Raw genomic sequence first — 24,063 nt, 5'->3', positions numbered from 1 at the left:
ATGATGATGTCACTCCCCTGCCTTATATAGCTTTTGCATAGGGCGGGAACCCTTTGTCTCCAAGGTTGGATCCCATGCTCAGTCAGTGGAAAAACACTGGTATTCCAAGATGGAGTCCAGTACCAGGTGATTTGGTCACATGCCCCTGTAGTGTCATAGTAGCCATGACTCAGAAGCTGTTTAGTGTCTTTAGGAAGACCTCCCGGTAGGAGATTAGCCTCTTCTAAGACCTGTTGTTTTCACTAATGGCCCTTCCCAGCCAGCCATCTAGACTGAGTGCATTCTGCCTACTGGGCGCTCTCCAGATGTAAACGTATTTGTAATACAGATACACAGTCAATATTCCTAACTTCAGATACAAAAATGATACATGCATACAAATAGGATAATCAGATTCAGTAAATCATAACCTTTTAAATGATATCTCACGTGACCTATCTTATATAAAATACATCATAGTTATGCTATAATCACATCATAATAATATTACTGTGACGAAGATGGGGTGTAACGTCACAGGGGTTTCCCTGCTGTCTCCCATAATTCAGAGCCTTTCCTCCCTACAGTGAACAGCTCTGGCAGTGGGGAGCTGCTGAAGCCTTTCCCCGCTTCCAGAGCCTGTCACTGCAGCATGTAACTATCTACACGTTGCTGCTTGTGATGTGTAGTGTAGATACAGAAATAAAGAATTTAAACTTTTTTATTATTCCAAGACTCAAAAAGAAAAACAAATTCTAGAAATGATCCTCCTGCATATTTTCAACCATCAGAAGATTTCAAACATATAAAAAAGTCTCCAATGAAATGATTTATGCGGTACATGGCAAGAATGTATAAGTTGTAAACATTTTAAGATGTGATAAGTAAAGATTTTATTTCCCGTGCTACATTAATTTGATTTGGTGAAGCATCAGAGTCCATTAGTTATTTTAAAGGTATTTGAATGTGGACTTGCAAATGTTCAAAAATACAGGAGTCCACTTGACCACTAGAGCCGGTAGAGAAGTCAGCATTGAGTGTATCCTCTTCCACTGTTATCTGTAATGCTGGGAGTAAAAAAAGAATGGAAAAGTCACCAGAGCACTGTTAGCCAAATACACAACAACCCTTATGATACTGAGCTAACCCTTTTTGCAATGTGTTCAGTTATCCCTAGCCTATGTTTGCCAGAAGCTGGGAGTAGATGACACGGGATGGATCACTTGACGATTGCCTGTTCTGTTCGTTCCCTCTGGGGCACCTGGCATTGGCCACTGTTAGAAGACTAGACTGGACTAGATGGACCATTGGTCTGACCCCAGTATGGCCGTTCTTATCCACATAATAATATAACAATTCAAGGGGAAGAGTAAGTTGCTAAAAGATAATAGCAACACGGACCAAGATCCTGCATTCCTTCGTATGCAGAACTTCCCCCCGAACAGGAGTTCTGAGACTGCAAGTGCCGTAAGATGCCAGCCTGGAACAGCTGGAGCTTTTCAGATAGAAGCAGCTACTCCATCACTGAAAGCAAATTCTTCAGTACCATATCTGCCTCTGTAGAAAATGCCACTGACTGAATTTTCTGAGAAGACATCACTCTGCAGTCTAACATGAAAGTGACAAGAAGGATAGTCCTGGGGTTAAGGCACTGCCATGGCACTTAGAGTGTGTGTGTTCAATTCCTGGCACTTTCACACCTTTCCTGTGTGACCTTGAGCAAGTCATGTAAGGCAGGATCCAAAGCCAATTGATAAAAGTGACTTGAGCGCACTTTGGATCAGGCCTTGAATCTCTCTGCCACAGCTCCTGTCAAATGGGATTAATAGGAATTCCCTGTCGCTAACATTTGTGAAGCACTGACATGCTGTGGTGGGAGGCCATATAAATGGATAAAACAGATTTATTGCTGTGGCTTTTCAGATGAAGTAACTGAGTTTGTTCTCCACTTTAGATTGGGCAAAGGAAAATTTGATAGTTGATGCCTATAAAGCACATGGCTTGGAAATATAACAAATGAGAACATAAAGTATGTAGTGTTCCATCAGAGGACCCAGACACTAACTACTGTTAGAAGTTTGGGTGGAGCTTTGTAAATCCCTGAACAACAAACAATTTTTATAGCCCCTCATTGTGCCAGAGCTTTACAATCACTAAGGGCATGTCTACACTTGCCATTTAAAGTGCAAAAAAACCCAGTTACTCACTTCCCATAACTGTTGTTCTTTGAGCTGTGTTGTTCATGTCTATTCCAATCAGGTGTGTGCACGATGGTCGGAAGATTTTTCCCTTAGCAGCATCTGTCAGGTTGGCCTGGGCACCCCCTGGAGTTGTGCTTTCATGGCGCTCAATATAGAGCCCTGCCAACCCGCCACCCTTTCAGTTCCTTCTTGCCGGCTACTCCGACAGAGTGGTAGGAGGGTGGGTATTGGAATGGACATGAACAACACATCTCAAAGAACAGTTACAAGAAGTGAATAACCGTTTTTCCTTCTTCAAGTGCTTGTTCATGTCCAATCAGGTGACTCCCAAGCCAAGTTCAGGAGGTGGGATCGGAGCTGTCCACTGACTGGAGTACTGCTCTTCCGAAGGCTGCATCGTCTCTGGCCTGCTGGGTAATTGCATAAAGTGCAGCAAAAGTGTGTATGGAGACCACTCCGCTCTGCAGATTTCATGGGTGGGAACCTGAGCCATGCTGTCGATGAAGCCTGCGCCCTGGTAGAGAGCACAGTGGTCAGCAGTGCAGGAACACCTGTCAGGTTGTAGAACTCACGGACACAGGACATGATCCATGATGAGATGCGTTGGGATGAAACCGGCTGACTTTTCATCCTGTCCGCCACTGCCACAAATAGCTGAACTTACTTTCTGAACGGTTTCGTTCTCTCAGTGTAAAAGGCCAGAGCCCTGTGGACATCCAGAGAGTGGAGTCTCTGCTCCCTGCCGCTGGAATTGAGGTTTAGGGTAGAAAACCGCGAGGAAGATGTCCTGGTTGATGTGAAACTGCGAGACGACCTTTGGGAGGAAAGCAGCCTGAGCTGAACCTTGTCCTTATAGAACATGGTGTAGGGAGGGTCTGATGTCAAGGCCCTGAGCTCAGACAACCTCCTGGCTGAGGTTATTGCTACCAGGAACGTGACCTTGTAAGAAAGATAGAGCAGGGAGTATGTTGCTAAATGCTCAAAGGGGGGCCCCCCATGAGCCTTGAAAGGACTAAGTTGAGGTCCCAGGCAAGGACCGGCTGACGGACGTGAGGGTATAACCTGTCGAGCCCCTTCAGGAATCAGCTGACCATGGGGTTAGACCAAGGGCCCTGCACGCCCGGGTGGAAGGCCGAGATGGCAGCTAGGTGCACCCGTATAGAAGACAACGAGAGACCCTCCTGCTTCAGATGGAGGAGGTAGTCCAGAATGTGAGGCACTGAAGCCAGCGTTGGGGGCAAATGGCGCTGTGCCGACCAGACTGAGAATCTCTTCCACTTGGCAAGGTACATGGCTCTTGTAGAGGGTTTCCTACTGCCAAGGAGGACCTGTCTGAGCTGGTCTGAACAGGAAAGCTCCAACTGATTTAACCACGGAGCTTCCACGCCATAAGATGGAGCGACTGGAGTTTCGGGTGTTGGTGACATCCGTGATCTTGTGTGAGAAGGTCCGGGGAGAGCGGCAAGATAATCAGGGCTCCCAAGGACAAGTCTAGGAGGGAAGTGTACCAGTGCTGATGGGGCCAGGCCGGTGCTATCAGTATGCCTGTGCTCGATCTGTGCAGATCTTGAGCAGCACCTTGTGAACGAGCGGTATGGGTGGAAAGGCGTATAGGAGAGAACCTTCCCAGTGGAGGAGGAATGCATCCGAGCTGGAGCCTGGGCTGTGTGGAAGGAGCAGAACTGCTGGCACTTACTGTTGCACTACATGGCAAAGAGGTCTATCAGGGGAAATCTCCATCTCTGGAAGATTGAAATTGCGACGTCCGGGTAAAGGGACTACTCGTGGCTGTGGAACAACCTACGGAGGTGTTCCACCAGCTCATTCTGAATCCTGGGGAGGTACGACGCCTGCAGGTGAATTGAATGTTCTACACAGAAGTCCCACAGCATGAGGGCTTCGTGGCACAGGGGAGAGGAGCTTGCACCCCTCCCCCTGTTTGTTGATATAGAACATTGTTGTCGTATTGTCCGTCATGACTGATACACATTGTCCGATTGTTTGACATGGTAGGCGCACTGCTCTCAGCTCTCTGACATTGATGTGGAGACCCAGATCTGCTTGCGACCAGAGGCCTTGAGTTCTGGAGGTAAGAAGGAACTGAAGGGGTGGCAGGTCGCCAGGGCTCTATATTGAGCGCCATGAAGGCGCAACTCCAGTGGGTGTCCAGGCCGGCCCGATGGATGCTGCTAGGGGAAAAAATCTTCTGGCCATCGTGCATGTGCGCACGCACACCTGATTGGAATAGACATGAACAAGCACTCAAAGAGGAATGTCCCTTTTTTGCGCAAAAACCGTGGGAGCGTCTACACTTGTTAATGACTTTTTGCGGCGAAACCCAGAAGTTTCACCGCAAAAAGAAAACCACCTTTATGAGAGGCGTACAGTTCTTTCCACTGTTCTTTTTGCGTTGATGTGAAAGTGAAGACGCGTCCTTCCTGTGTAAACACCTTTTGGTCTCCGGAGGATATCCCCCAGTTCCACAAGTGACCACTCTGGCCAGCGCTTCTGCTGCTCTGACACCAGGTAAACGGACGTCCACCCCGCCCCCGTAAGGCCCCGGGAAGTTTGAAACTCCCTTTCCTGTGGCAAGTACTCATCTGCCCAGGTGACGATGGCTGCTCCACATAGCAAACGATCCTCAGCTTGGAGCACTGCTGAGCTACTGGACCTGATCAGTTTTTGGGGAGAGGAGGCTGTGCAGTGCCAGCTGCGTTCCAGCCGTAGGAATTTCAATACCTGCAAGCAGATTGCACGCAGCTTGCAGGAGAAGGGGCATAACAGGGACACACTGGAGTGGAGAGTGAAGGTGAAGGAGCTGAGGAACGCACACCACAAGGTGAGCGAGGCCAACTGTTGGTCTGGAGCTGTGCCCCAAAGCTGCTATTTTTACAGTGAGTTGGATGCAATCCTAAGTGGTGACCACACTTCCATTGCAAAGAGCCCAGTGGATACTTCTGCATGTCTGGAGTCAGTGGAAAGTGGTCCTAGCCAGGAGAAGGAGGTCATATATGAAGAGGAGGAGGCTGAGGAAGCTATGGAGCCCATTGCTGCGTGCACTCAGGACCCCTTCTCCGCTCTGGAGGTGTCTACCCAGTGTGAGCAACCACCGTCTGCTGAGGCAGAGGCAGAAGAGCAGAGCTCTGGTAAGTTGCTTTGCTTTGACAATGCATAAAGCAGGTTGTGGGCACAGAAAAGTACTAAGCTGGCTGTGTTTGTGTGCTGGGTGCCCTTCCTTCATGCTAGCCCTTTTCCGAATGGGTGTTTGCAATAAACCCTATAACTCTGAGTTCCCTCACCATTGCTGGGTTCTTGTGCACCATGGGTGCTTGATCTTTGTCACCAAGACAGTGATTTCTTACCAGTGGTGTATTGCAACGTACACAGTGATTCCTGTATGTATATTTCACAGCAATGTGTTGTTTTTGTCTCCCCAGAAACGACTGTGGAAGACCCACCCCCCGCTGTAGCAGACCGTCTGCGATGCATAAGAAAGCAGCCAAGGTGCACTAGGGCAGACATGTTTCGTGAGGTGATTCAGCACTCCCAAGCGGAGACATGTGATAAAAATAAATGGAGAGAAACCATGACAAGATGGAAAGAGGGAGAGAACCGAGACCAAAAAGAGAATGATGCTTTCCATAGGGAAGCCATGGAGAGGCAACGTTCTGGAGCATCGGACAGATCTGTTGCATTCTCATTACACTGCAGAGTGACCCGATTCGTGCCCGCCCCCCATTGTAGCAAATGGGAAAGAATTCTGCACGCACTCCCCAAACTGCCACTGCACATTCTTATAGGCTCGCTGCAAATTTTTCCATTCCTCAACAATCCACACCCCCAGACAGCTCGTCAAACGACAGCTGGAGTTATACACAGCTATGAGGTATATGGGCACCCCACCCTGTTCCCCACCATCACTCGGGATTGATATATGTGCATGTGGTGTTTTCTCTGTTTTTAAAATAAAAGCACACGTTTTTCAAAAAGAAGCAAGCTTTATTTGTGCGTTCACATTTCTGTACATGTCATCACAGCTACAAGTCAACTAGCACTTCATCTTCACTGAAATTACACACAGAACCACCACGTAGCACAGCACATGCTGTTAACACTTCCTTTCCCAAGCACAATAGCAAAGTTTAATGATTTTCGTTTGCAAACTTTTCCCTCAAGGCATCCTGGATCCTAACTGCCCCACATTGTGCCCCTCTAATAGCCCTGGTATCTGGCTGCTGAAACTCAGCAGCCAGGCGTTCGGCCTCCAGGCTCCACGTATGAGTAAATCTTTTGCCCTTCCCCTCACAAATGTTATGTAAAGTACAGCACGCCGCAATAACCATGGGAATATTTTCCCCACTCATTTCCAGTCTACTGTTCATACATCTCCAGCGAGCTTTCAAACGGCCAAATGCGCATTCGACAGCCATTCTGCACTACTCAGCCCGTTGCTGAAACGTTCCTTACTATCATCTGGGTTTTCAGTGTATGGCTTTATGAGCCATAGCATCAGTGGGTAAGCTGGGTCTCCCAGGATCACAATGGGCATTTCTACTTCCCCGACGGTGAGCCGCTGGTCTGGAAAGAAAGTCCCCACTTGCAGCTTTCAGTACAGGCCAGTGTTTCTAAAGATACGTGCGTCATGCACCTTTCCGGACCATCCAGCATTAATATCAGTGAAACACCCACGGTGATCCACTAGCGCCTGCAAAACCATGGAGAAGATCCCCTTACGATTTATATACTCAGTGCCAAGGTGGGCCGGGGCAACAGTAGGGATCTGCGTTCCATCTATAGCCCCACCACAGTTAGGGAAGCCCATTTCTGCAAAGCCATCCAAAATGTCACACACATTACCAAGAGTCACGGTCTTGCACAGTAGGATACGATTAATGGCCTTGCACACTTGAGTTACCACGGCACCAACGGTCGATCTCCCCACTCCAAACTGGTTCGCAACCGACTGGTAGCTGTCTGGAGTCGCCAGCTTCCACAATGCGATTACCACAAGCTTCTCTACAGTGAGTGCAACTCTCAGTCTGGTGTCCTTGTGGCGCAGGGCTGGGGAAAGCGCTGCACACAGTTCCATGAAGATGGCTCTCCACATCCGAAAGTTTTGAAGCCACTGGACATCATCCCAGACATGCATAACGATACGATCCCACCACTCTGAGCTAGTTTCCCTAGTCCAAAAATGCCGTTTCACAGTGCTCAGCTCCTCGGTTAATGCCAAAAGCAATCAAATGTTACTTATTTCCATTTCAGGCAGCTCATCAGGCATCTCTGACTGCAGCTCTCTTTGCAAGTTTAAAAACAGCTGCACTGCCACGCGGGATGTGCAAGTGACAGCTATCAAAGTAGTGGACAGCAGTGCAGGATCCATTCCTGCTTGTAGATGTGGCAGGGAAAGAAGCCAGACAGCAGGGGGGGTTAAAAAATGCCACGAAAGAAACAAGGAAGTAATGGGGATGCTGGGACAAGAAGCAATGCATCACGGGCCACTGAGTAGGGACCCAGAATGCATTTTGCTCACCCCCTCTTCCCACAAGACCTATCGAGAGAGCTGCACTGTGGGAGAGCTGCCCTAGAGCGCTGCTCTCATCCGCGATGGAAGTGCTGCTAATGTAAACACTGTTTGATGCCTGAGGAATTCAGTGAGTACACAAACCAGCGCTTTACTTTCACCGGTTCCCTATCACAGCACAAAAACTCTGCAAGTGTAGACATAACTCTGACCAGTAACATAGGGTATTTGTTACTTCCAGGCCATCAAAGCTGATGGAAATAATACTGTGTAGCTATATTTAAACACAGGGAAATAAGGGGCATTCCTGATCTATTTATATGAGGGTTTTTCCTAAAGCAGATACTGTGGTGATCTAAGCACTAATGTCAACAAGCAAATAATTGAACGTACTGTACCTACCATATTTCTTCTGCTTTGGCTTCCTGTACAATTGTGACATCAACACAGATTTGAGAGAAGTGTGTGAAAGCTTTGTGTATATTGCCTGAGTTTCAAATACAGTAGCAGTTTCATGACATTTTGTTCTATCTTGTGTTGGCGAGGGCATGGACTAGGTAGTCTGGTAGGTCTTTACCATCTCTAGCTTCTGGGATCCCATGCAGCTTCTCTTTTGTTTACTTACCATGTCATAGGGGTACCGTGCATTTCTTACTGCTGTACACACTGCTGCGGTCCAGCACTGGCAAGTAGGTTGCAACCACTACGCAGTAGCTGACTTCAGGTTTCAAATCTTCTATTTTAACAACTTTGTCTGTTCCTTCATACGCCAGTATTTTGGTTTTCTACATATGGGGGGAGGGGGAAATCACAATCAGTATGCTCCTGTAATAAGTATTTCCATGGCCCGGCTTTGTTAAGGACAGCAGCATTGTACAGCCATGTTTCGGATGTGCGTGAGCCAACAACAGTACGTAAATAAAATAATTGATTAGCTTGTAGCATCTAAAAAGACCTAGAAAGACAGCGCCCCACCCCAAAGAGCTCATTTAGGAATGATAAAGGAGAGCTGAAACACACTAACAAAGGGATAGGATAACGATTGGTGATATAATGATAAAGTCATGAATTATTTTCTAAAACCTCTAGGTTCATTTAGTTATACACAAGCAAATCTGGAGGGTTAATTCAATTGTAAACAGAGGCTGTGCTAGCCCACTGAGGCCCTAAGCAGAAATATTTTTGCACTCTCGCCCCCGCCCAGATACTAATAAACTTGTTAAATAATTCACGTTAAATGAGAAAGCGAACAGGGGGCCCCCTTGAGCTGCTTGGGGCCTATTGCTTAGTCTGCTTATGTCTAGCGCTGGCTCTGTTAAAGCAGGAAGGGTTTGCACAGGCTTATGTAATTCAATTTTTAGAAGTACAATGTGTACATGAACGTGCACTTACTTCATTTAGCATGTTGTTGATTAGAAACACTCGATATAATAGATCATAATAGTTTGTCATTGGTATCTTGCTGCCTCTTCTCCTTGTATAAGGTGAATTTGGAGCCTGGAGCTTTAATTTTATAGATTTGTTTCCAGGAGTCACATTTACTGATGGAGGTCCTATCTTTGCTAGAGTAGTAAACAAAAATACGAAAATAATTACAACTGATTAATGCTTACCTCCCAGTCCAGAATTGTAAGCCATTGGGAAAAAATAGACCATCAAATAATTTAATTTGTAATGTTACTATCTTTGTATCGTGGCATCATGTGGTACTTATAGCTGATGGGTTGCTTTTGAGGTTTTTTTTTTTAAATAGTCCAAAGTTTTAATTTACAAACATGAAAAATATCAGCTCAAAAGATGAAAACTTGTGAAAGTTTGGTAAAATTCCATGTTGCTGTTCACAAGGTATATTTGTTGTAAGCAAAAGGGAATTTTCATGAGCTAGGACTTTCAGAATTGTCTGTGTGTTTGGATTACTCAAAATGGCTACCTTAAAAACATCTGTCTTGCCATGGACATCGTCCTCAGTGAGGACAGGAGCTTTTGACATATTGGAAAAACATTTGGGTTTTTAAATAGCTATGGGGTAAATCTTGTGCAATTCCCAATGACATGGGAAGGCAGAATCAACCCAATGTTATTTCTTTTTTGGGTGGGTGAGTGGCATAGGAGGGGGAAGGTGAGCAAGGGTGCTGGAGGTGCTGTAGCATCCCGTGGCTTGAAGTGGCTTCCATTATATACAGAGTTTACAGCTTGGTTCAGTGGCTCTGAGCACCCCCCACTGTAAAAATTGTTCCACCACCCTTGAAAGTGAGACAGGTGAACATGTTCCATCACCCAAGCTACTGTCATAAAATACTAGTCTCTGTGACAAAGCTTAGCTTTTCTGTTTCTGCAGAAAAGGACCTAGGGATCACAGTGGACGAGAAGCTGGATATGAGTCAACAGTGTGCTCTTGTTGCCAAGAAGGCTAACGGCATTTTGGGCTGTATAAGTAGGGGCATTGCCAGTAGATCGAGGAACGTGATCGTTCCCCTTTATTCGACATTGGTGAGGCCTCATGTGGAGTACTGTGTCCAGTTTTGGACCCCACACTACAAGAAGGATGTGGAAAAATTGGAAAGAGTCCAGCGGAGGGCAACAAAAATGATTAGGGGTCTGGAGCACATGACTTATGAGGAGAGGTTGAGGGAACTGGGATTGTTTAGTCTCCAGAAGAGAAGAATGAGGGGGGATTTGATAGCAGCCTTCAACTACCTGAAGGTGGGTTCCAAAGAGGATGGAGCTCGGCTGTTCTCAGTGGTGGCAGATGACAGAACAAGGAGCAATGATCTCAAGTTGCAGTGGGGGAGGTCTAGGTTGGATATTAGGAAACACTATTTCACTAGGAAGGTGGTGGAGCACTGGAATGTGTTACCTATGGAGGTGGTGGAGTCTCCTTCCTTGGAGGTTTTTAAGGCCCAGCTTGACAAAGCCCTGGCTGGGATGATTTAGTTGGGAATTGGTCCTGCTTTGAGCAGGGGGTTGCACTATATGACCTCCTGAGGTCCCTTCTAACCCTGAGATTCTATGATTCTATGATCTATGATTCAAGCAAATGGTTAAGGAAAACCTTAGTCCCTTACATTGTAATGAGGATGGTTAAGTCTGACTCTCACAGATCCATGAGATCAACTGTACCAATCAAAAGTGAGCTGGAAAAGCATGCTACCACCTCTTCTGTTGCTGCTTCTCTGTATATATCACTAGGATATATACCATCAAAAGAAAAGTTACACATACACACATTTTACCAACTTCTAAACACAAGCTGTAAACCTACTGTGCCAAAACAAAGGTTCATCTGCTATGAACTTCCCTTCAAACTTGTTCCCCTGGCCCCAGGTAGAAGGAAATGTATTAGTAAGAAACTTCAGCATGCAATTAGGAAACACATACAGAAGACACTGCAGTGCAGTAAAGGATGGTGATCACAGCTATACACCAAGCTTTACAAACTGTTCCTTCATTGAAAGATGTACTGTGTTCTTAAAAGCACTGAACTTCCACGTGACAGGTGCTGGTATAGACTATTGGCAGGATGTTCCCATGCAGCCTATAACTCTTGACTTTCTGCTCCTTTTTTCCATAGCTTAAGGAGGACACATTTCTCCCCTTACTCTCAGCTTTCTCGATCCTTTGTCCAGACCTGGCTGTGGTGTTGAACGCTAATGGAAGTGCTTGTTCCCGCTTCAGGCCATTTAGTTATCTTAGGGGCACCCATTTCTTAAGTTAAAGAGAGTCATCCTGCTCTGGTTTCTCAGTTATGTATAGGCATTCTGACAGACCCAGACCAGTGGGGTACAGGAGTCTGGTAGAGGGCAAATATACTGGTCACTGGATGAGTAGTTTTCTGTTCCCTGAGTGACCAGAGCAGGGGCTGCACTAGAGTAATCAGGAACCTGCTAGAACCAGTTAAGGCAAGCAGGCTAATTAGGACACCTGGAGCCAATTAAGAAGAAGCTGCTAGAATCAATTAAGGCAGGCTAATCAAGGCACTTGGGTTTTAAAAGAAGCTCACTTCAGTTTGTGGTGTGAGTGTGAGGAGCTGGGAGCAAGATGTGCAAGGAGCTGAGAGTGAGAGGGTGTGCTGCTGGAGGACTGAGGAGCACAAGTGTTATCAGACACCAGGAGGAAGGTCCTGTGGTGAGACTAAGGAAGGTGTTTGGAGGAGGCCATGGGGAAGTAGCCCAGGGAGTTGTAGCGGTTATGCAGCTGTTACAGGAGGCACTATAGACAGCTGCAGTCCACAGGGCCCTTGTCTGGAACCCGGAGTAGAGGGCGGGCCCGGGTTCCCCCCAAACCTCCCAATTGACCTGGACTGTGGGTTCTTCTAGAGGGGAAGGTCTCTGGGCTGTTCTCCAACCCACATGGTGAATCTCTGAGGCAAGAAAATCCGCCAAGAAGCGCAGGACCCACCAAGATAGAGGAGGAACTTTGTCACAGCATCTAATTAGTACTTGTGTGTACTCAAGCTAAGTGGAATTTTGTATAAAGTATTTGTTTTGTAATAGCAATTTTCTTGAGAATGGCTGATTCCTGAGACCTAGATGTCTGACTATGATGCTCTGTTTCTGAATAAGGTTCTGACACCTGACGTCTGGATAACACATGCTTCAACCCTGGAACTTGTACATCTTTTTGTTGCTCATCTGCCACACCCTGATTTAGCTAACATATCTTCTGCCTACCACCTGATGCAGATTGCATGTTTGTACTGTACAGCAATACTACACAGCTGTTTTATCCTGCATGGAGATTCTTGCTTGCTAAAGCAACTGAAATTTACTGTCCTTCATAGTTCAGAGCCACCTAGGAATCTTTCCTCCCACCAAGCAGTTTAACATTTTCACTATTCCTCAGCAGCATACTCTAGACAGAAGCATTGAATGTGAGTAGGCGCGGGCTGGTGGTAGTTATATATAGTTCAGTCTCTAGGGAAGTGAGCATCTTCCACAAGCACAAAGTGTACCCACTGCCAGTTAGCTCACAGCACAGTTTTGTTAAATTCAGTCTTTCGGCAGAAAAAGGAACTTCCCCATCCTTCTCATGGAATTAGCATACTCTGAGATCAATAAGCCAGCAACGTGGAGAACCAATTTGACATAATGTGTACTCTCTTACCATAGAAACCTTCACACTTTGCTGTAGAAGGCTAAAGATGACAAGCATTTAGCATTGTAGAGGGCATCTTCAGTGAGGCCTCTAATTTTGCACCAGCACTTTTGTGTTTGCTGTCAACTATGACTACAGTACCGAGGCTGCAAACAATTATAGTCACAAGCAATAGAGCTTAGACTTCTAGCAACCCATTCTGTGGGTACAAATGTGCATTCAGAACAAAAAGGATCATAGCGTGAAACAAAAGGTATACCCTAAGCTTTAAGAACCACAATGTTAACTTGGTCTGCAATGTAATCATAATTTTTCTTTTGTTAAACTTTTAGTTATAAAGCGACTATTCAAAATTACAAGTTGTGGGCGAAAAAACAGACATCCCTTGAAGAGAGAGCCCATATTTCTGTATACAGAATGGCTAAACACTTTCAGACTTACTTTCCCTCCACGGAGTAAATCTGCTGCTGGTGTTCCAATCTGAATGGACTCCAGCTGAAAGAGATTTCACTCTGCCATAATAAGGTTCTCTGATATCAGATGTCTGATGTGTTAGGTCACAAAAAACTTCACGAATACCCCAACATTCTTCTTTATTTTTCCATTGGCTTTGCCCATACCTGTGGAGGGGGAGGGAGAGGGAGAGAAGGTGTAGCCTTGGTAATTTCTGACCATTGGTTTAAGGTTGTGCAGGTTCTGACGTTATAGTTCCACATCCAGTTGCTGAGCTGCACTCAAACACCAGATCCTCAGATCTGCCATGGCAAATAGCTTTTTCATCCAAGTTGATTGCAGGAAAAATTGCTGTCATGGGTGCTTTCCAAAGTGTATTTCTGCATTTTTGTAAAGGAGACGTAAAACTGAAGTGCTGACCGCTTCTTGTCATTAAAAACCTATGGCACTTTCCCCCCTCTAGATAAGGGGTGCTACCCTGTTTCCCCGAAAATAAGACATCCTCCGAAAATAAGGCCTACTTACAGTTTTGCCTCTCGTTGTAATATAAGGCATCCCCCCGATAATAAGACCTCCCCGATAATAAGGCATCCACCGATAATAAGGCATTTTTCATTTCTGAAAAATAAGACATCCCCTGAAAATAAGACCTAGCGCATCTTTGGGAGCAAAAATTAATATAAGACACTGTCTTATTTTCGGGGAAACAGGGTAGCTGTGGCCTACTAGATATTTTTCCATGGAGGCAAAATGTCAAATTGCCCATCTAAGCCTTCCTGCAGTTCCAATCAGCAAATTGAAGTCTTGTTTGTCACTTCCTATTGCTGGGCACTGTGGCTTAAGGTTTCAAAAATGATTAGTGATTTAAGATGCCTCCATGTGGGATGCCCTACATGATATGCCAGAGGGCAGGAGCTCTAATAACCAGCCCCCTTTAAGGTGTCTCAAAAATTGGACAACTAAAGACTGAGCACCCAAGATTACTAGTTGCTTTTAGAAAATGTAGGCCAGTGAGATAGCACATTCCACCCCAGAGACAATGAGTGATGAAGATGCTCAGCACATTGCAGGGAGTTACTTGACATCATCTTTTGTGCTATTTGTAGCAATTGACTAAGTCGCTTCTTTTGAGGTAGCAGAGCCTGGCCATTCCCTGAACATAGGAAGGAAGAGAAGAGTGAAGTTTTTCACTGAAAAACACAGATTCAGCAACAGTGAAACATTTTGCAAATTCTTGTCAATTTCATTGAATGGTCATGGAGGGGAAAAAACACCACATTTTTTTGAAGTCAAAATGTTTCATTTGAACATTTTTGCATTCAAAAAGGCGGCTTCAAAATTGCACACTACTTTACTAATAAATAACAATAAAGCCATTTGAAAAGCTCAAAATTGAAACAAAACACTTTGACCCAAAATGAATTTCTTTTTGACTTTTCAGGTTGCCAAATATTTTGCTAAGCATTTCCTTTGGGTCAACCCAAAACAATTTTTGTTCTTGACTTTTTGGAACTGCCAGTGAACTGAAAAAAATCAGTTCTTGCTCAGTTCTACTTCTCAGCCCAGCTATCACAGACATAAAGACAAGCAGGAGCTGGGAGTTCCTCACTGTACTTACACTTTGTACTGCACAAAATAGATGATGTCACCTGTGGCAGCCCTCCCAGGCTGCCAATGCAAGGTATTGTTGAAGTTTAATGAGTGAAATTCGACCTTTTGTGGTTTAATTAATTCCTGCAATTCTTGATTTCCTGAAACTAAAGGAAAAGAAACTGCAAATAACAAGTACTAAAGGATAGAAATCATTTGTTTTAGACACATACAGAACTAAAGTAGTTAAATTGTAATTTGTGGTATTATTTTCTTTTACAGAGTAGTGAATTTAGTGCCAGTAAAAGGGGCCATATTAACATCCTAGAAAATTGAAGCATTTTAAGTCAATTCACATCAGCAGTTTCTAGTTTCCCCAATGCCACCTCCCCCCCACACACACACACCCGTCTCAACCATAAACAAAGGGATTATTATTGTTACTATTTATTATTTATGCAGTGTCCATAAACATGCTAGGGATGAGAGGCTCTGCATGCCTGCCCGTTCAAAATATTAACATCTTAATGGTCAATGAGGGTTCCATTTGTTGTGGTAGTTTGTGATGTCCACTCCTGTCCAGTAAAAACTGATCTGAAATTTACCAGTTTATGCCACATAAGACTGAAAATTTGTCAGATGGCAACAATTTTCATGCTAATCTGAACCAGTTAACCAGCTTCAGAAGCATCCAATTTCCCTCTTTCAGTGATACAGACAACTACCTATTCTGGCTCTGACACTAGCATTATAACAGAATGAACTAAAACACATTAGTTAAAGTGACAGCTATAAAATGATTTTTAATGGGAAACATTTGTCTTAGCTTCTAATTCAGAACCTTGAAAGACAATAAAACCAACTAACATTTGGAAATGACAAAACTTTATACATTTGTGAAAACACCTAGAGATCCTGTCTGAGACATTTGTCCAGATTCATTAAGAAAACCCAACATTGCCGCCACATCAAAAGAACTAGAAGTGTTTACTTACCAGTTACACCAGTCCAAAGCAAATTTATCAGTAAGTACAGGGGGTAGTGTTTAATCAGCATGGTTAGAAGAGCAGCTGCATGGATGGAGAGCATCTCTGTAGCTCTTGGTCATATATAACCAAAAGTATCACTACTTTAAAAAGGAAGTGTGTGTCGTTCATAAGTATCATAGTTCCATATTTAGTTCCCCTTTTGTTGGAGACCCACACGCCCATTAGCAAGGGTAAGTTTGGGCCCCAGGGTCGGGCACGAGTTGACGAGACCCTGGGAAGCGGAGGGGCCGAGGTGACATGGCCTGAATTGGATCTCCTTGCCACAGGCTCTTTTGGCTTGGAGTGGGGAGAGCGACACCTCTCAAGCCTCTTCTTTTTCTGGGGCACTGGGGACTGAGAAGATAGTCTCTGGGCAGAGCCGTGGCAGTGCTATGACTCCTTGTGGTCCTTCCTTGGCACTGCCTCGCGCACTGTCAGCACCGGAGAAGCGTGCACTGGTGAGGAGGTGCTAGGCATGGGTTCTGCCGACGCTGGGTCGGATTGCGGCCGGAGTGCTGCCTCCACTAGAAGCACCTTGGATGAAAGTAAGTTAAAGGTACTTACCGGGGTCCTGGGCAGGGGCGTGGCCTCAACCAGAAGAGGCGGGGCCTTTACATCAAGATTTAAAGGCCCCGGGGCTCTCGCTGCGGCTGGGAGCCCCGGAGCCTTTAAATCACCCCAGGAGCTACCAGCTGCAGAGGCGGCTAGGAGTTCCGGGGCTCAGGGGCGATTTAAAGGGCCCGGGGCTCTGGCCGCGCTACCGCAGCGGAGCTCTGGGCCCTTTAAATCACCGATGGAGCCCTGCCTCTGCTACCCCAGGGTTCTGGCAGCTGGGCTTGGGCGGCGATTTAAAGGGCACGGGGCTCCGATGGCGGGGCCCGGGCCTTTTAAATCGCTGCCCGAGCCCGACTGCCACAGCCCCGGGATAGCAGCGGCAGGGCTCCCGTGGGGATTTAAAGGGCCAAAGGCTCTGGCTGCTGCGGGGAGCTCTGGGCCCTTTAAATCACCACCAGAGCCTTGCTGCCGGAGCCCCAGGGTAGCAGCGACAGGACTCAGTTGGTGATTTAAAAGGGCCCAGGCTCCCCGCAGCAGGGCTCAGGAGACGATTTAAAGGGCCCTTGGCTCCGTCTGCTGCAGGGAGCCCCGGGCCCTTTAAATCGCCAGCCTGGGGAAGCCGATCAGGTCCGGCACAGCGTACCGGCTTACTTTCATCTCTGCCTAGGGCAGAGCCCGTTGCAAATTCTGCACCTCTCCTTGTGGTGGCTCTCCCTGAGACACCGCAAACAGGAAGAGTGTGGATCACTCTTAGGCACACACTCTTAGGCATAAACTTTCCACAGTCCTTGCAGAGCTCGAACCCTGGGGAGCAGGGCATACCCCAATACCAGGGGAGCGCTGGTTGGGGGAACTCCCGAAAGGAAACGTAAGTACTACTACTACCACCACCACCACCACCACCCACTACTAACTACGACAAACTATAAACTGCTAAGGGAAAAATCTTCCAGCTGTCATGCATGCGGCGCGCGCACACCTGATTGGAATGGACATGAACAACACATCTCGAAGAACAACAGTTACGAGAAGGCGAGTAACCGGTTTTTTGGACCTTACATAAAAGTAACTTTTGATCTAACCAAGTTAATAGCTTCCTTGTTCTGAATTAAACACACAGCCACTTGTTCTTGACTTGGCAGCTGCGTCACTTCTAGGCTTGGAATAAAGCTTTATAATAAGCAGGCCAGGATTTTTGGGCACCGTGCACTATGGAAATTGCCCCCCCCCACCTCCCATCAACTAGACAGCAAAGTGACCCTGCCTCATACCAACCTCAGCATGCCCCTCCCACCTCACATATACCCCAACACAACTCTCTGCCCTCCCCCATTTATCCTGATGCCCCCCCCCCGCAGCAGCTCTGAAATACATGCCGCTCTCTGCAGCCCAACACCTCAGCATCACAAGCCACAGCCCCCAACTCATCCCATAGTCCACCAGTAACTCATCCCCAGCCTCTCATACAGTGCCCCCAGAACCTTCCTGGCCACTTAGCAGTGCCTCCAAGGCCAGTAATCCTGTCCCAGGCTAGGGCAGGTCCCTGCTGCCCAGCTTCACTCACTCCACATGCTCATGTCCTCACACTATTCAGGTTTGGCACAGCTGTCCTTCTGTCATAATGGAGGGCGGCCAAGCCCAGCTTCAGTGAGTGGCGTAGGGACCCAACACCCCGGGGCGCAATGCTGCTCAGGTTTGGCCTGGCTGCCCCTCCATCCTAACGAGGCTAAAATGAAAAAAAAAAAAAAAAAAGCTGGGTGCCTAAAGTTAGCATCTTAAGACCATATGTAGGCACCTAAATAAATGAGCTGGTGGTCAAAAGTGCTGAGTACCTAGCAGCTCCCCAAAACAACACAATGTTTTATATTCATTCTTAGACCACCAAAAATGCCACACTTGTCTCTTCTTGGCTATCACTTGCTCTGCTGTGAAGAGGCTTTTGCTTCTTATTCTGCTTCGCTGTTCACCCGTCCAAAGTCAAAGAATATGACAAAACTGCTCTTCATAATGTACCACACTTTGCTATTAAAGGTAATCTGGCTTGAAAGCCTTGGTTTTGGGTCCAGAATGCAAAAAAAAAAAATCAGCAAGGGCAGAACATGATCCCAAATAGTACATGTGCCACTGACTGGGAAATTGTTCTTATCTCTTGATTTCCCCGACACACCTCTCAAACAATGATGACCTTTAAGCAGTTCCCCTCCCTAGAAATAACTGGTATTTATTTCATAATGTTTTATGAGCTCAAATTCAGGAATAAGGAACTTTTACATAGTCCAGTAACAAGACTGATGTCATCACTGAATTTTACAGCCATGCTCCCTTCAACACAGAATGTCTTGTAGACTTTGATCTGTATCAACACAACTTGATGATGTTGTCAGCTTAGCTGTGGGATGATGTGTTTTAAAACCCTGTGGCTTTTCAATGATCATTCTTATTCGTCAGTTCCTTCCCCCCGCCTCGTCCCCCACTAGAAAATAATTCAAAACCAGTATTTCAGAGAGGGTGAAATTCTTGTTCTATCTAGGTCAATGGCAGAACTTCCATTGACTTCACTGCGGCCAGGATTTCACTCAGGTGGCCTACGAAAGCCTTTTGTTCAAATTCTAGTTCTCCTAGAGAGAAGTTCCTATCTGAATGTATGATTCATGGTGTTCTGATTAATGCTGTGGTCCAGGACAAGTTCTAGTTCACACTGAACTTTTTTTGTAAAATGAATAGCAGCTATTATGTTGACCCGTTTAACTATTTCTGTTTATTGAAAAATCTTATTAAAATATGCATATTAAATTCCAGTACCACCCAGACCCCAATTTCCAGGGCTGGTGCCTGACTGTACTCACTGCTCTACAATGAGCTATGTTCCCAAAAGATTACCATCTACCTATAACCTGTATGAAATGTAAGACCTAGATGTTGCATGAAATGTACACACATTTGTCAAAAAAGTAACATGACAGTATTTAAGGAGTATGGCAATACTGTATATTTTAAACAAGACTTTATAAATAGGAGAACCAACCTTTTAAGAAAAAAGTAAGAATTGTGAAGTGGCACTGAAAACTGGAAATATTAATGTTTCCTGCAGGCTTTTACAGAAATTGTTTTAAATATACCCATGTTAAAAGGAAGCATTAGTTAGGCTTAAGATCCTATTCCTCCCATTTTATTTCAAAGCACTTGACAAGTAATGAATTAATCAGCAGTAGTGTGATAAATGTGCAGGAACAGTAAAAAGCCACCCTTATTTACTTAGTATGAGTGCACACATGGATTATTGGTCCTTAGAAATACTCTTATTTGAGGCCAAATATAGACGTCAGTGCTGGCATTACAATATAACCTCTTTGTGAGGCTTGGATAGAAACAAGGTCACACTCATGTAAGCAGCTGATTGGAGTTCCCCTTATGAACTAAGCCTTTGACACTACCAAACCATAGATTTGCTGTAGAATAAAATGCATTTCCCAATTGTAAGAGGAATTATTCACTATTGGTGAAATTCACCCCTGCCGTGGATCTGTACCCACAATCTGCATTATTTAATTCCCACTTAAGCCTTACTTGGAAACCTATGACACACAAGTCTGGAATGAACCCATTGCACATGGTTCAATGTAACTTTTGCTATGCACACACATTTGAAGGAAGTGGTGGCAGGGCAGAGCTGGAAATCAGATAACTTAGTTTACAGTGAACATTTCTCGCAACCAGCACAGCTTCCCTGCAGAGGCCACACAAGTATGAGACCAGCTCCTTACCCAATCAATACAAAGATAAGCAGTTTGATAGTGTGTGGGTTATATGCCTTGGTACAGAACCTATGGAATGCGGTTGAGAGAAGCAGTGGTGTCATCAATTGTTCTGCTCAATACAGAGGAGGATGTTTAAGTTAGTATGTGAATGAATCCACTTTCTTTTCTTATTTTTCAAGCAACAGGGACTTGTTCTTTTGCCACGCCCCAGGGACCAAGATAGGAGAATACACTAGCTGTTTGGGGAAGAGGTAAATCTTGCACAACGAGATTTATTACAGGCAAGTTTCCAGGAAAGCAAGTACTGAGCTACTTTGTAGAGTGAGCAAATCCACAGCTTCCCAGTCAGGGGTGTGGGCCTTAACTTTTGATACAAAAAAAGACTGGGATCAAGCTTGTAAATTACAGCTCTAAATCCCAAATGCCAAAGGTGATAGACTAGAGTGGGGGGTGCTCGAAAAAAGGTGGGGAGGTTGGAGCTGTGAAGGATGGTATGTTAGAGGTTTTATTATATATTTAATAAGTTACTTACTTTCATTTAAAATATTTATTTAGCATCATGTGAAACCTTAAACTATGCCAAAATACTAATAAGTGGTGCTCTGTATGTTGGGACACCTGGACACAGTCAAGCAACAAAAAATCTGAATTATTTCATGAGCGATACCAAATTTATTTCAGCGTGGAATTAACTTTCTTCTGCTTTTTAAAAAAGTGCCAGAGTGATTGTGGTGGAGAAGAGAAACCTCCATTTAGGCCTGGATAGGTACAACACAAGCAGTGGCCACGCAAGCTTCCCATTACTGCTGCACCAAGATATCTCAAACCTAAGGAGAGGGAGACTCCATGCCCATTCTGTCTTTCACACACAGACTGCGATGAAGAATGGCAGATGGGGGTGGGGGTGGATGGATCATATTTCACCATCACTACAAACATGGCAGAGCATCCTTTGGGCATTTAACATGGGCCACTTACACAACCATACGACAGTGACGACTCTTGATCAACTGAGCCATATTCAACAAGAGTTCCATAGCCCTTAGCCACTAACAAGTTGTAAATTTGCTAAATCACCCCTCCTCAATAAAACTCCTGCCCCTTTGTCAGAAGTTTAACAACTTACAGTATTGTCAAACTGAATAACTGTTTAACTGCCCCAAATCTATGAATCATTTGGTTCAAATGAGGATGGCTTTGTAGAAGGAAAATACTATACCTCTGCCTGATAGAAACAGACTTATTTGAAGGCCAGACTCTCCCTAGGTCAGGTATGAGGCCAATACATTTTTCTTCTATGTGACCTGTTTTATCCCCAAAGTTTGTAGGGACAAGAACAAGGAACTGGCTTCATCAATGAACTCCATTCCCTTCCGCCTCAAAAGCCCCTAGCAGCACATTCACAGCTCCTATGTAGTGCTTGGCCCGCTGGTCTTGTCCTCTTTGCTGCCACTCCCTCCCTTTTAAGTTATCCTCGCAGCAGCACCTACCTCCCCTCCCATTGGGAAGAGGCCTTCAGAAGCCTTTGGTCTCCTCCCACATGTCCAAGCCTGGGTAGAGGCTCTTCCTCGTTCTTCCTGTGAGCACAGCTGACAGAAAGCTGGATGGATTCTTCTATCTGGCTCGTCCTGCGGCCCACATCTGGCATTGTGTCTGCTTTTCTGCTGTTGAGCGCTGCTTTTGTACCCTTTCATCAACTGTTAAAAGGCCGCCCTACGGGAGTGCTGAGTCTGCTACACACACAGCACTTTTGGGGTTGGGACTGGCTCCTTATACAACCTGGTACAATTCTGCAGTATCCGACTGGTTACAAACAAAATATTTCACAGAGCCTGCAGCAAAACTTCCACTCAATGAGAGAGCAAACAAACATATACTTGAAGATGAAGCATGTATGAAAGAGCTCGCAAGCTAAGTAAATGCAGCTCTACTTAGATTGTAAGCTCCTGAGGACAGGGATCATCTTTGTGTTCTCCATTTGTACGACTAGCACGATGGGGCTTCTAGGTGCTTAATACAAATCATTAAGTCAACCACCATTTGCAAATCTGAAAATTAAATCACTGTAAGAGATCCTTACAATTGTCCAGGGGAAAGGGGCAGAGGTTGTGACTTGGCTTAAAAGTTCTTGTAGGTTGAAACTTGGGCTCAGCTGGAGTTTGTGTATGTACACTCCTCCCCACCTCTGTATGCTTAGATCCTGGAACAACTCAGTATTACACAGTATGCTGCTTGATTTTTAATCTTTATTTAAAGCAGACTACTGTGCTAATCTGAACAGTATGAACCAGCAAAAACGTTTCCTCAGTCATCCTAAACTGTTTCTAGTTTAACTAGTTACTCAATTTGCTTTACATTTTAATACAACCGTAAAATTGGTTAGTTTTGAGTTGGAGAATGGAAAGGATAAATATTTAACTGCAAACAGCTGCAAGGAAGATCTGTGTTTGTACATACTGGTTTTATGAATTTAAGTTGCCCAACCTCTGAAACTTGCATAAGCACTGCTCTCCTGTAAGAATTCAAAATCTTAAGGCAATTGTATTACTCATCTTACTGGAAGCGTGTCCACAGATAGTTCATTCCATATTACCAGAAGTGGCGGCTTTGAAAGCAGAAGTTTTAAACTAGATGGGTTAATCATGAGTAGACTATATTGTCATGGGAGGTGCAATGTAAGTGCTTTACATTACAGGTTTTGTTTTACACTAGATGTTGGATGGCCCCAATATCAAAATTCTGTTACCAGGTTCCAAGTTCTTCTGCCTAATAACCATCTAAAAGTTGGAGGAGCAAAAATGAAGAGCTTTGTGTAAGGTCAAAAGCTTGTCCTCTTTTACCAACAGAAGTTGGTCTAATAAAAGATATTACCTCACCCACCTTGTCTCATTAAAACAGTAGAACCTCAGAGTTACGAACTGACCAGTCAACCACACCCCTCTTTTGGAACTGGAAGTACACTATCAGGTAGCAGCAGAGACCGAAACAAAAACAATTCCCCCCTCCCCCCCAAATATAATACAGTACTGTGTTAAACATAAACTAATAAAAAAAAAGGGAAAGCAGTATTTTTCTTCTGCATAGTTAAGTTTCAAAGCTGTATTAAGTCAGTGTTCAGATGGAAACTTTTGAAAGAACCGCCAATGTTTTGTTGAGTTACGAACATTTCAGAGTTACGAACAACCTCCATTCCTGAGGTTTCATAACTCTGAGGTTCTACTGTACAGTAATTCTCCAAGCCAACGCAAGTTCCATATTGTAATATATATGTCCCTAGGAAAAAGCATCAATGCTTTAAACTGGTAGTTTATTATTTATGTAATTTCAATCTTCAAACACTCGTCTTTACTGACAACTTAAACTACTTTGTTTAAAGCTCATCCATAATAGGTAACTGGAACAGGTTGGCAGTTTCAAAGCAGCCCAGCATTCTTTGTATGCTGCAACAACTAATCCATTCACTGCAATGGGGCTGCATAAGCATCTTGAACATTTTCAAGAGAGAGGAGTGGTAAGGCACTAGCTTAGAATTTGGGAAACCTGAGTTCAGTTGCTTGCTCTGCCAGATTTTCTTTGTCCTTGGGCAAGTCACTTACTCTTTCTGTACTTCAATTCTCCCACCATAACATGTGGATAATGGTGCTTCCTTACCTCAAAGAGGTTTTGTGATAAGTACATTAAAGATTGTAAGGCACTCAGAAGCTATGGTGCTGTGGCCATAGTACCCAAGACAGAACATAGCAGCTGTTTTCTCTAAGCTGGACTATAGCATACACTACACACACTGGTTTGCACTGTAGAAGCTTGCTTCCACATCGATGGGCCAAAACCGGGATCTCAGACCGGATGCCCTTTCCTTATTATTTGGGGGGGGGGGGGAA

The 24,063-nt window shown here is 45.0% G+C and overlaps 1 protein-coding gene across 3 annotated transcripts; it reads right to left on the bottom strand.

The window, feature by feature from the left end:
* Positions 1 to 864: 864 nt before the first annotated feature.
* Positions 865 to 16,300, bottom strand: IL22RA2 (interleukin 22 receptor subunit alpha 2). Of its 3 annotated transcripts, none has more exons than XM_034765568.1 (6): positions 15,837 to 16,300; positions 14,870 to 15,008; positions 13,240 to 13,418; positions 9,097 to 9,266; positions 8,330 to 8,489; positions 865 to 1,046 (listed from the first exon to the last, which is right to left on the bottom strand). In XM_034765568.1, exons 1-5 carry the CDS (start codon positions 15,928 to 15,930, stop codon positions 8,334 to 8,336), a joined length of 738 nt encoding a protein of 245 aa, XP_034621459.1. In that variant the 5' UTR covers positions 15,931 to 16,300; the 3' UTR covers positions 865 to 1,046; positions 8,330 to 8,333. The 3 variants fall into 3 exon arrangements, 2 of the variants coding, with proteins under 2 accessions (XP_034621459.1, XP_034621458.1); XR_004645103.1 differs by lacking the exon at positions 865 to 1,046 and adding an exon at positions 6,177 to 7,565 and having other exon boundaries at positions 8,107 to 8,489; XM_034765567.1 differs by lacking the exon at positions 865 to 1,046 and having other exon boundaries at positions 6,177 to 8,489.
* Between the last annotated feature and the right edge of the window lie 7,763 nt (positions 16,301 to 24,063).

The sequence above is a fragment of the Trachemys scripta genome, chromosome 3 (assembly GCF_013100865.1).
Source record: "Trachemys scripta elegans isolate TJP31775 chromosome 3, CAS_Tse_1.0, whole genome shotgun sequence".
In the NCBI taxonomy this organism is placed as follows: Eukaryota; Metazoa; Chordata; order Testudines; family Emydidae; genus Trachemys; species Trachemys scripta.
Note: the sequence above shows the minus strand (reverse complement) of the source record. Positions and strands in the feature narration are given on the sequence as shown.

What these genes read in the sequence shown, in the direction of transcription:
- IL22RA2 (XM_034765568.1), bottom strand. Translation starts at nt 15,930, where the DNA reads ATGCTCTCCATCCATGCAGCTGCTCTTCTAACCATGCTGATTAAACAC. An exon ending in GCTTTGGACTGGTGTAACTG is followed by an intron (nt 15,009 to 15,836) that starts GTAAGTAAACAC and finishes CTTTTCCTTTAG; the next exon opens with TTTCAGGAAATCAAGAATTG. An exon ending in TCAACAACATGCTAAATGAA is followed by an intron (nt 8,490 to 9,096) that starts GTAAGTGCACGT and finishes CCCCATATGTAG; the next exon opens with AAAACCAAAATACTGGCGTA.